At 32.5% G+C, this 13,194-nt stretch overlaps 1 protein-coding gene across 1 annotated transcript; it reads left to right on the top strand.

Moving 5' to 3' along the window:
- The first annotated feature begins 20 nt into the window (after positions 1–20).
- LOC144571957 (E3 ubiquitin-protein ligase SDIR1-like) lies at positions 21–452 on the top strand. The gene has a single exon (XM_078321351.1). It carries the CDS (start codon positions 21–23, stop codon positions 450–452), a length of 432 nt encoding a protein of 143 aa, XP_078177477.1.
- Positions 453–13,194: the final 12,742 nt, after the last annotated feature.

Here is a 13,194-nt window from a genome sequence, read left to right as displayed (position 1 = left end):
ATTTTCCCATTTTCTCAACAATGCCTACGAACAATCAGGAGTACAGGTCTGGTGGTATGACCCGCATCATAACTGCCGAATTTTTCTTTTCTTCCCCTTCCCACAGGCCACTTCTCTTTTGGTTCTCTCTTTCTTTTGTCATCCCTCTTGCAATACTTTATATGATTATCAAAATGCTTGGCTTGATCAAAAAATCTGCCCTTTTATCTTGCGCCTTTCTAGCTCAGCTATGCGGACCCTCTGATCCTGGTGCTGCACTTGTGACATATTCATTTGAGAAGGCTACGAATGTCGACAACGACTCAATGTGTTCAATCTGCAAAGAAGATTTGCATGTAGGAGAGATGATGAGACAGCTTCCGGTGTGTTTACATTCATTCCACCAAGCATGTATAGACCGGTGGTTGAGGATGAGCTTTACTTGCCCAATTTGTAGGTCTGAAATAGTGTGACTAGCACGAATTACTGGATCTGGACCGTTCTTTTTAACTTGCACGAATCTCAAAGCCCAATAATACTGCCCCTGCGCTAGCTCGAATCTCAAACCGTAAAGTGAAGGGAATATTTTACAATAATGGAGAGGATACTTGCAGTGTGACGATCGAATTAACACTGCCGGTATGTTTTAAAAAATTGTTGTATTTTTGTATGATTTTGATAAGAGTGAGTCTATGGTACTACGCATATTACGATTTGTTACCGTGTTACGGCTTTATATTCGAGTTTTCAAATCCCAACGGTCGATCCGAACCGTTCATCTTGTTCTCCATATTAATATGTGTTTGGAGACCAAATTTTATATTTTTTTGAAATTTTTTTACTATTTTTTAGATTTATTGAAAATCACTGTTTTTGGATGGTCCAGAATTTTCAGATCAAGTGATTTTCTAAATATCTAAAAAAATAGTAAAAATTTTTCAAAAAATGTAAAATTTGGTCTCCAAACACATATTAATATGGAGAACAAGATGAACGGTTCGGATCGACCGTTAGGATTTGAAAACTCGAATATAGAGCCGTAGCACGGTAACAACCCGTGATATGCATAGTACCATAGACTCACTCTTTTGATAATCTTATAGTTTATATATTAATTTGATTACCTTATCACATTATGTTTTACTTTTCTGCTAAAGTTCGAAATTTTGGTTTTATTCTGTAATAATTATCAGTTTTAACTAAAATCTAATTTAATCGTGTAATTTTTTATTTGAAATGTTATATAATTAAAACAGATGCAATGTACTATAGAGTCAAAAAATTTAATAGGATTCCAATCAAATTTGACTGCAATATGAATCAGTAAAAAATAAATATTAGAAATGGATTTGGATTCCAGCTAGCATTTTATTAATACTCATACAGCATGGACACTAACCTCCGATTTTTTTATTAATGCCCTAAAAAAATAACAAATATACCCTCAATTTTGCAAAAATTCGAAATATGTCCTGACTGCCCCACGCGGTCCTCTTCCAAAGCCGACTGCCCCACTGTGGGGCAGTAGGCTATGATTTTTTTTTCCAGAGATTGTTTAGTATGTATAGAATAATTTCGGTCTCACTGCTTTTATGATTTATATTCTTTTTTCTCTCTTTTTGAATACTCTTATTATTTGATTTTTTTTTTTTGTCTATATTGGTCTCATAGTAAATCAGATACAATCCGAATCCAAAATTCGTTAAGAATAAGTAAATAAATAAATATTATTTGAGTTATTTCAAAGCTAAATGTATCACGTACATTCAATTTGAAATCCGAATATATCTGTCTAAAAAAGCTCAAGCTGAGAGGGGACAAACTTTGACCAGCCATAACATTATGTAGGAAACTTCATTTTGAGTGTTCGACCACTTTTCAGAAAGCTTGGGAGGAGAAGATATAGATTTTGAGGTTAAACAAGGATTTACCTTACATAATGTCCTGCGAACTCAAGATTCCAAAAAAATACCGTTTAGGGCCTCAAAACTGCAATTGAAGTTTCTGAAAAATAACGGTAAGTCAAAAACCTATTGTATAAACTTCAAACTTTGATCTAAGTAGCTCAGTAAATTGGTTATATAATGAACTTATAAAATACCAATTTTTACTATTTTTGAAAAAAAATTACTATTTTTTATGATTTATGAAAGATGACAAAAAATGTTTAAAAATAAATGAAAATTGTCAATATTTTATGACAGAGAACAAGAGTTTATTTTCTTGTTACATGTGTTATATACAATATCTAAGATTCATCTCTCATTTCACGCATATATATTTTATTTGTCATATATTATATTTACAAAATTAAAAATAAGAGTATCCAAAAAAAGAGATATAAAAGAAAAAAAAATCATAGAAATAGTGAGAAGGCATATTTCTATGCACACTAAAAAAATTTTGGCTTTGTGAAGAGAACCGCTCCACAGTGGAGGGCATATTTCAAATTTTTTAAACACCGAGAGCATATTTGTTATTTGTTTTTTCGGACATTAATAAAAAAAATTGGCACTTTGCTATCACATTCCCCAAAAAAATTATTTATACCATAATAAAAAAAAAAAATAAACCAAAACACCCTCGTTTTGAGAGGTTTTGATTTTTTTTACCCGGGTCACAGATTGAATCTGTGGACTCAAATACTAGGGACCGCACAGCCAGTCCACGGCCCCATTTTTTTTTAAGAATATTTATTAACAAGTAAACAAAACAAAAAAGAAGAGATCAGGTGTACATATATTGTACAACAGGAAGCTGATGGTGATAAATTGATTAATACTCGTGGTGGTCTTCAAATAACCTACATTTTGGATGCTCCTCGAGCATAGTCCAGAGACTTCTTAAACTTGGTGAAACATTCATAAACTAAGCATAAATTAAATAAGAGATATTATAAAGTTGACCGTTTTTGTTCAAAAAAAAACTATATTTATTAACTAGAAAACAAAATGTTCCTGCGGATTGAATCTGTGGTGCTATTAAATGGGTCCGCAGATTTAATTTGCGATCCGAATAAAAATTGAATTCTCTCAAATTTTAGGTGTTTCAATTTATTTTTTTTATTATGTAATAATAAAAATTTCGGTCACATTCCATCATCTCATTACTAGACATGCATTTTTCATCTGTTGTAAACTCATATGGTTGGTGATAGGGCCCTATGCTTTGGGCCCAAAAAAAGGCCTTCGAGCGCAGTAGTCATACAGGTGTATAGCGACACACTAAAGGGTCAGAGACCATGCAGGCCGCCTATTTCGGGTCAATCTGGCCCAACTCAAGATGGCCCGGTCCAGCTAGGAGTCACTCGCAAAGAGTGATCCCTGTGACAGGCTCTGTACTATCTGACTCGTCAGACAAGGCTATCAGGTCCTCAGGTCGGTGCGCTACGCGACAGCCAAGTCCCGATCTATATAAGACTCAATTCTGGACCTAAGAGGAGGGACATTTTTTCATACACAAAAGATATTATAGGTCAGAGTCCGAATACCTTACACACTTATTCTACGTCCAGCCTGGGAGTAGCACCGATCGAACCATTAAACCGCAAAAACCGAACCGTTTGATCCAAACTAATTCGGTTTGGTTCAAAACCAACTAAATCGGACCCAATGAACTGACCTGATTAGAATTAAATGATATAAATGAAAATAAGAGAGTGGGCCATGAATGAACCGTCTCATTTTTTACGGAATTAATTGATAGTTAAATGCATTGACGCTGTCAAATACATATAGTAATATTTATCATGAATGTTTTACAGCTTTATTGTTATATTATAGCTAGCACCTGGTTTTATTGCGGGCCCCAAATCCAAGTGGATTCTCGTCGAATCGTGTAGAGGAAGGGAGAGAATGGAAAGAAAAGAAAATTTAGTTAGAATATCCATCGAAATACCGAATAAAAGTTTTTCTTACAAAAACTTCTGAGGGTTTTAGTACCCTCAGAATGACAAAAGTTTTTATTTTCTTTTCTTTAGAATCATTCCAGCAGAGAATAGTTAGAATATTCAAATCAAAATTAGTTATTATTTGTCTTATTAAAATAGTCAAATCTCAAAATTCTTAGAAATAGTCTATTTTAATAAGATAAAAAATTCAATTCACTATTCTAGCTATTCTAATCCAATCAAATATCGAATAAATTATTTCGAATAACCTTATTTAAAAAATAAAACATATTCCCAATCCAACCAAACAGTCCATTGCATTCATAGCCGCTTTTCCGTTCTTGAATTTCAGAAGATTTTCGATTCAGATTTTAGATCATATTAAAATGATTACGTATAATTGTCAAAAAAAAAAATTACGCTCACAGGTCACTCGCAGTTATCCTTTTTCCGTTGCATAATTTATTGTTATAATTTATAAGTGTACAAGGCCTCGCTGTTCCTATTTTGTCATTATGGGTCCTCTTTGAGTCGTACAAATATCATTTTTCTTGTACCCTTTTTATAATTCTAACATTTTTTTTCATAGTTAGCTATTAAGCTTATATGATTGTGGATAAATTCTTCTATGATGATACTTTAAATAATATTTTTTCTATGATAAGTCGATACTGGAAGGAGTTTCATGAGACCAGGATTTGTTTGTCGCGTGTTATGATTTATATTTGAATTTTTATAATCTCTGTGGAATCATAAAATTTTACTATGTGCTATTAATTAATTAATTTATTTTTTATTTATTTTTTGAAAGAAATAGACTATGCCACCGATTTCCATTGCAAGAAACCATTACAAAATTTACTAGTACCAGTGGTACCAAGCACAATAGAAGCATACTGATAAACAAAAAAAAAACAAAGTATACCAAAATGACAGAACTTATAGAATTCTATTACAACATGCATATCACCAAAATATCTAAAGAAATATGCAAAACAGCCCCTAAAAAGCTATCATATCACCAATATACCAATATATGCATAATAGACCCTGTAAATTAAGAAATCTCATAACTCTATAAGCTGCAACTAGTGTCAGAATCTTCAGAAGAACTCTCATCCCCACCACGGGAACTGATCCCTGCTTCAAGCATAGGGATTGAAGCATGTGTAACCATCATGAAAACTACCAGTGTAGACCCTATCAGGTCCTTCAAATCACAAGGAAAAATTAAGTTCAATTGAGGAGTAAGATCTGATTTTTGATTCAAAGCCCAAAATCTAGCAACAACAAAAAATTTTGCCCCTAAAATATGAACATCCTGTACATGTCCTCCATTAAAAACTATTCTATTTCTGTCAAGCCATAAATTCCATAACACAGACCCTCGAATAATTTCAACAATGTTAGGGTCTTTTAATGGAATGCAATAATCTAACTCCCAAAGGTCACCTATAGAAACACCATTAAAGCAAAAATAATTGTACTGAGCTATCCATTGCCATATTGCTTGAACAAATTGACAATTCACAAAAAGATAATTAATTGATTCCAAATGAAAACAATATACACACGTAGTGTCACCTGTCCACCCCCTCTTACTCAACCTATCATTAGTTAGAACTCTTTTTTGTCTTACCAACCATAAAAGGTTTTTTTTATCATCAATGAGATTGTAGTCTTTCAAATACTTTGAAATGAATTATCTGGAACACCCCCTTTTTTTTGAATTTTTTTTTATCTTTATCAGTTTTCGCCTTATTTAAATTCTTAATGAAATTCATGAAAGTTTTGGGTCAATTAAATTTTTTGCGAATCTCAGGATAATTAATCAAGAAATATCTGAAATATATTTAGCAACTTTTATATCTGTTGGAAGTTAGAACAAAACCAACGAAAGAAAAAATAAATTCAGTATAGTACTATAGTCCTCAAACAAAGTCGGAGCGGTTAGTGTACCTAATTTAATTTGAGGAGGATTTAAATGGCTTTGCTTCCACCTTTTAATTCTCTAATAACAAAAATTTTAAAACTTATATATCAAAATAGAATTATTAGATGTTATCTATATTATTTTCTCTGTGTGCATAAAATAATTGTCACGTTTTAATTTTATTTTTATATGAATCTATAGGTTGAAAAATCAACATTTAGAATTTATCCATATCAATATATTTTTGTAATCTCTTGATGCCAATTAAAATAAAATAAAAATATTGTACTTTTTTTACATGTGCATAAAGAAAATAATGTAAATCAAATCTAGTTGTTTTATTTTGATATTTAAATTTTAAATTATTAATATTTAAAATAAAAATAAACATGATAAAGACACAAAAAATAAAAATATTTAAACTATGCTCATTTAATTTATATCAATAAATTAAGCGTCTCCATCCTAGGATGTGTCAAGTCTTCTCTTCAATTACATAGATTTCACTAAAACCATCTAGTTTTGTAAGGATCCACTTACATCTTTTTTTGGTGATATCAAATTACATCCTACATTTTCAAAATTAAAACAGTCGATCAAAACTGTCTAACATGATAGATATATTAAAATGTGCTTGCAGATCAAATTTTACATTTTTTTTTTTACTATTTATTAAGATCGTTACAAAAATTCAGTAGTCTAAAAACAACAATTTTGTAAAATACTTAATAAATAGTAAAAAAATTCAAGAAAATGTAAAATTTGATCTGCAAGCACATTTTAATATATCCGTCATGTTGAACGGTTTAGATCGACTGTATGAACTTTGAAAACTTTGAAAATGTAGGATGTAATCCAGTGTCAAGAATTTGGTCTCCAAGCATATTTTAATATGAAGAAAATATTAATCCATTTAAATCAATTGTTTGAATTTCAAATTCAACAATTTACATACTAATATACAAGAGAGCTTATACATTACAATGCATCATAGCCTAACTATATAAATAAATATTTTTCCAATGGCACATCCTTACATATCTACGTCATACTTAAATCTGAATGTTCGATCTAAAATGAACATTTAGATCTGGATAGAATGGTTTCATATGTTGGAGTAGGTCCAACATCTATCGGACTCACTTTAGGTTTCAGCTTCAAGACATATGCTTCCTGATTAACTGATTCAATATTTGTGCGAGTTCGTTTCAATATTTGTGTAGATTAAATGCGTACATATTTTAAAGCGGATCAGATAAAAACGTTGCCCATCAAACTTAAATTTAAGTTCGGTGGACATCGGACCTACCCTTTTCCCTATCCAATAATTTTCATACTACCGGAGAGAGAGTTCAAAATTCTGAGAGACATCTCACCTTGCAAGGTTAAATTCAAATTATTCGTTATACTTTATAAATTATCAGTAATTTTAAAATGACTAGGTAAATTTCAATTAGATCCGAATATTTGAAAAATATTTCAATTAAATCTTATTTTGTGAAGTAGCTGAGAGCATATATAGTCACAAGATTCATGAATTAAACCCGAATAATTTTTTTTTTTGTAATGCCAAACCGAATGCCGAATTATTCGGTTGACCGAACTTTGACCGAATTAAACCCGAATAATTCGCGGATTTTAAGAATTTTTCTCAAATTTTACGAATTATTCACTAATTTTTTTCATAACATTTTTTTTTTGCTCTCTTGCAGGACTGAGATCTCTAATCCGGATAATTCCGAATCATTCCTAAATTATATCCAAATTATTTTCGAATCACGAATTTGACCTCACTGAACTGAACCCGAATAATTCATTTGTCATTGGCTGAGAGGGGATACTGACACTGACTAGATACCAACACAATATAGGACTTGCTTGGGCAAAAATTTGCGCAAGTTGAGATATACTACGTTACTTGATATTTTCAGTGGCGGAGCCGCTAAGATAATGGTGGCGTCAAATTTGTAACTTAATATGTCAGAAACTTTGGAATTCTGTTTCCAAATCAGGATACACACTACAAAATGCTCCTTTAATTATTACGAAAAACGAGAAAGGGGAGGTAGCACAATTGGCTAGAAAGATGTCCTAGAGTTGTTATATTCAAATATCAAGAGTTCGATTTCCCCTCACAAACCTTGGTAACTACTACCAATTTTTCAAAAAAAAATTATTACGAAAATCTCCTAGTCTTCTTTCTTTCTTTTTTTAATTGCAACTGGACAACAAATCCGCATGTTTCGATAAACGTTTATTGACTCGGTACTTATGTTACCTCGCCAAAATTATCCCCATAAATCTCAAATGGAATCCATTCTAATGTAAAAAGATAAACCTTTATCTTCATTTCAAGCTATGCCTAAAACCATGTATCTAAACAACTGGGAGGATTGCTTCCATTTTTTCACTGGTTTGTTGTCTTTTATCACATTCTCTGCTGGAATGATTCTATCTTCCCCTTCCCATATCCCAATTCTCTTTTGGTTTTCCCTTTTTGCCCCTATCCTCGTCCCGCTCTGCATGTATTTACTCTTTTTTTCGGTAATCGGAGCACTGTATGTAATCGGAATGGCGCTTCAGTGGCTGAAAAATCCCAAGGCTCGACTTCACGCCTTCCCGACCGAGCTACATGAAGCCCGTGATTTCTCAGATGGATTTCACTACGAGTCTATAGTGGATTCTTTACCAACCTACTTGTATGAGCAAAAACCGACCGATGATGACAGTACCTGCCCGGTTTGCAAAGAAGAGGTGCAGCAAGGAGATGTGATGGCACTGCTGCCAGTATGTGTTCATTCGTTTCACAAGACGTGCCTCGTGACGTGGCTGATAACCAGCATGACATGTCCAATTTGCAGATGCAGAGTTGATCAAGAAATACCAAGAGAAGTAGTTATTTTCTCAGATTATTAAACATTTTTATTGTTTTTGAGATTATTAAATTGTGTTTTTATATGTTCATACATAGATTTCTTTCTTCCAGAACTACATGTACATAGGATTGGATTTGGATAGGTGAAAAGGCTTGATATATGACTAAAATAATATATATATAGAGGTGGGCTACGTTGAGTTGCGAAGTAAAACGCGTTTCTACTTCACGCCGTATTTTTATTTTGAAAGTCCAAACGACCGATCCGAACCGTTAGATGTTTAATCCATATTGAAATGTGCTTGGAGACCAAATTTTACATTTTTTGGAATTTTTGTACTATTTATTAAGCATTTTTGAAAATTGCTGTTTTGCTGTGAACAGTAAAAAACAGTAAAATTTTCTGGACCATCAGATCAGCGACTTTCAAAATTGCTTAATAAATAGTAAAAAAAATCCAAAAAATGTAAAATTTGGTCTCCAAGCACATTTCAATATGAAGAACAAGCTGAACGGTTCGGATCGACGTTTTGAACTTTAAAATCACAAAATATGAGCGTGAAGTAAAATAGTTGTTTTACTTCGCAACTCACCGTAGCCTAGCTCTATATATATATATATATATTAATTTTTATATAAATCACTATACGAAGACCTTAGATCAATTACAATAAAGAATCTGCTCTTAAGTTTTCATGGCGCGTATATAGTAGTTTCAAATCAATGTTTCTGAATTGATGATTGGTTTAATAACAAGGAGTTAAGAGATTTGGGGCGTAAGACTTGGGAAATTTAAGCAAGTAATCGATCAGATTAATACCGAAGTCTGAAAATATCAAACATTAGAGCACTTTGAGAACAAGTAATATTAACAATCTTGTCCCCTCAGAAGTCAGAATGACAAGAGTTTTTCTTTTCTTTTTAATTTCACAGTTCCGGATTTAGAGATGGTTAAGCCCTTATATATTAGAAATTTATAATTTTATCCTTTACACGTTAAAAAATATAAAAATATTAATACTTCCAACTTGTTTCATAAAAAACATATATTAACTTATTAGCTTCTCAATCTTAATTTTATGGGTCTGCTCCTGTGTATTAACTCGCATCCTCTGAGACATCTCATATTTTGCGTTATTTTTTGGAAAATCCCAACCATTTAAATACGTCATGCACAAATCTCAAAGCTCAAATAATACTGACCCATGCACTATTCCCGAATAGGCACCAAACACGTGGATCACACAAAATATGAGATATCTCAGATGATAAGCACTCCACTTTCAGATTTTGTATGTTAATAGATGTACATTCAGGAACATAGTCAGTATTTTTATCAGTGTTCTAAATAGCGCGCTATAGCATTTTTGGAGACTAAACTCTAAGTTATGGCATTAAAACACGCTATTTGAGTTACAAACGTTATAGCGGTAATAGCGGTCCGCTATAGCGCATAGCGTGTAGCGCAAATAGTGCTCGCTATGCAACATTTTTTTTTCCTTTTCAATTTATATGGGCTTTATAAACTTGACTTTGGCTTTAATCGTGAATATGCAACTGGGTTGCGCTATGCAAATGAGAAGGAACTCCTGTTGTCCATCAACGAGTTAAAATGTTAAATAATGCCATGATGTCATGATGTCTAGTTAATTATGAATAGATTAAGATAGTTAATTATGTCATCAACGAGAAAGAACTCCTGTTGTCCATTCTGTTGGAATATTTTGAATAGATTAAGATAGTTAATTATGCCATGATGTTTAGGTTATTTTGTAATTTAAATAGAAAAAATATAAATTATGTCATGATGCTTTAGATATTTTGAGACGCAATTTGGACTTTGTATTGGTTCAATATGAATATTATAATTTCTTAATCAATTTGATGTTATTTATTGTTCTATGAAACTTAGATAATGTTGATATTTAGTACAAATATATAATATAATTTTTATAAAAAAAAAAAACGCTATGTTGTATAGCTTTCGATATAGCTTTTTTTGTAGTCTTCCTACTGTGGCGCGATAAACACTATTTAGAACCTTGATTTTTATCATAGGCAAATGAAAAAAAAATATTGATATTACTAGTAAGTTACGGACTGCCATAAATTAACAAATTTGAGCAAAACTAGGGTGTGATGTGCTCACCAAGAGGGATTGGTGAACACACCACCAAACAACTATCAGATTGATTTCGAACTACGAATCCAAACCGTTAAAATTCAAGTACTTTGTGAGCGATATGTATGTGCATGTAAAATTTTTAAATTTTCGAATTCATTTAGTACATGGTCATGAGGTCAAAAAAATGTTGAAAAATTAATACATAAAACAATTAAAAAATTAACTTGTAAAATGTCCATTTTTTTGACCGCTTGATCACGTGCTAAAAAAATTCAAAACTTGAAAAATTTTACATGTACATAGATCACTCACGAAGTACTTAGATTTCAATAGTTTGAATTCGTAATTTAAAGTTAATCCGATAGTCTTTTAGAGGTATGCTCACCAATCTCTTTTGGTGAGCACATCACACTCTAGTTTTGCTCAACAAATTTAAATTATACATTGTTTAAAAGTAGACAAAAATTTATTTATCTTGGTGAGCACATCACACTCTAGTTTTGCTCAACAAATTTAAATTATACATTGTTTAAAAGTAGACAAAAATTTATTTAAAGATAAATAACAATCCGATTATACATAAATCTATATTCAATTTTTAAAATCTAAAAGTACACATTTATATATCCCCAGTCCTACAATAAGACTCCGCCACTACGTGCACCATGTGCAGGATCCACTTCGTCAATAAATTATTGACAAAGTGGAAGTGAAAGCAAATTTTTTATTTTTATTTTAAATATAACTAATTTTAAATGTTTTAACATAACAAGCATTATTGATTTGTATTTTATAAAAAAGGTGTAGACATAAACATGTTTACTCCACCAATCCGTAAGATCGGTGGTGCTATTTACTATTAGTTTTTGTGATTAGATTGATTAAATGGGTCATAAAATGGCTCTATCGATCCAGCGGATTAGTAGAGCTTTTTTTTGTAGAATCCTTATCACTGCTTGTTTTATTAAAAATATTAAATTTAATTCTATTTTACAAAAAAAATCCAGATTTTTATTGACGGGAGTGCTCTAGCAAGTGGAGTGCTGGGCAAAAAAGCGGCGATTTTTATTAATATCCCTAAAACAAATCAAAATTTTAAAAATGCCCCTGCTCCCAATTTTTTTTTAAAAATGCCCTGACCGCCTGGGCTTCGGGCGGCCCAAAAAAGCCTGTGAGGCGCCGGTCCAAATGGCGGCCCACAACACCAGTGAGGCGCCCCCCCATCTGGCGCCCCATGGTTTTTTTTTTTTTTTTTTTTTTTTATATATATAGATCTGATAATTTTGATTTGAAGAATTTTGTGAAGAAAAACGGATTAAAATTCATAATAAATCCAGGAATTTAAAATTCAAATACATTACTAAATAATACAGTACCGTCGAGTCCATAGAATAAGGTAACATAAAATTCATACAGCAACAACCAGTTTAAATATCAATTATACAAACCGTTACAGTTAAAACATAAAATACTACAACAACATACAATTGGGGTCTAAGCCTTACGAGACGAGGAGCTTGCTCCCTTTTTTTCCTCAGCCCGACGGACGCACGCAGGACACTCCCACGTAGTGAGACGAGCGTCGTTCAGCAGATCTGCATGCGGGTCCATGCAATTGGGATGAACAGCTTTGCCACATTTATAACAGAAGAACATATCCACCATATCTCCGTTCAGCTCACATAAGCAGCACTGTCCCCATCCAGGTGGAGGGACCCTGTCCACCCAGCCTTCCATCAGCATTTTTCTAATTGATGGATCAAGAGTGCTCAGAAATGCTTCTTTATTTTTGGGTGAAAACAATCTTTCCAAATTCCTCATCGCGTAGGCTTCAGCCGTCCAAAAATTATTAATGAGTGCTCTTTTTGCTTCGCGTTCAGTTTCAGTTCTTCCTCTATTTTTTCCAACTTTGGGTGCCATTATAACTAGGGTTTGAAGTGACAGCAATTGATTAGGAAGGCTAATTATGTGCGTAATTAAATACTAACTGTACAGTAATCAACGGCTAATTAGAAAATAATTAGAAAATATATAAAAAATAATTGAAATAAATATTTTAAAAATAATTAAAAGAAATATTTAAAAAATAATTACCAAAAATATTTAAAGAATAATTTAAAAAATATTTAAATTACCTGTAGCTGTAGTCGCCCAGAAAATCGCCCGAAATCGTCCGAAATCGCCTTGAGCGCTTTCTCCCTTCTTTCTGCCTTTGAGGTGGAAGGTAGACTGATGTTGGAGTGAGAAGAGAGAGAGAAAAAACGAATAAATAGGCATCCCTAGTGGACCGCCCGTGGCCCAGGCGGTCAGGACCCTAGCAAACCGCCCCTGTCACAGGCGGTCTGCTGGGAGTGTGGGTCGCAAATAGTGAAGAAATTGTAATTACTTGAATA

The sequence above is a fragment of the Carex rostrata genome, chromosome 19, assembly GCF_964058835.1.
Source record: "Carex rostrata chromosome 19, lpCarRost1.2, whole genome shotgun sequence".
NCBI lineage: Eukaryota > Viridiplantae > Streptophyta > Magnoliopsida > Poales > Cyperaceae > Carex > Carex rostrata.
This window is presented reverse-complemented; position numbering and strand designations above follow the sequence as displayed.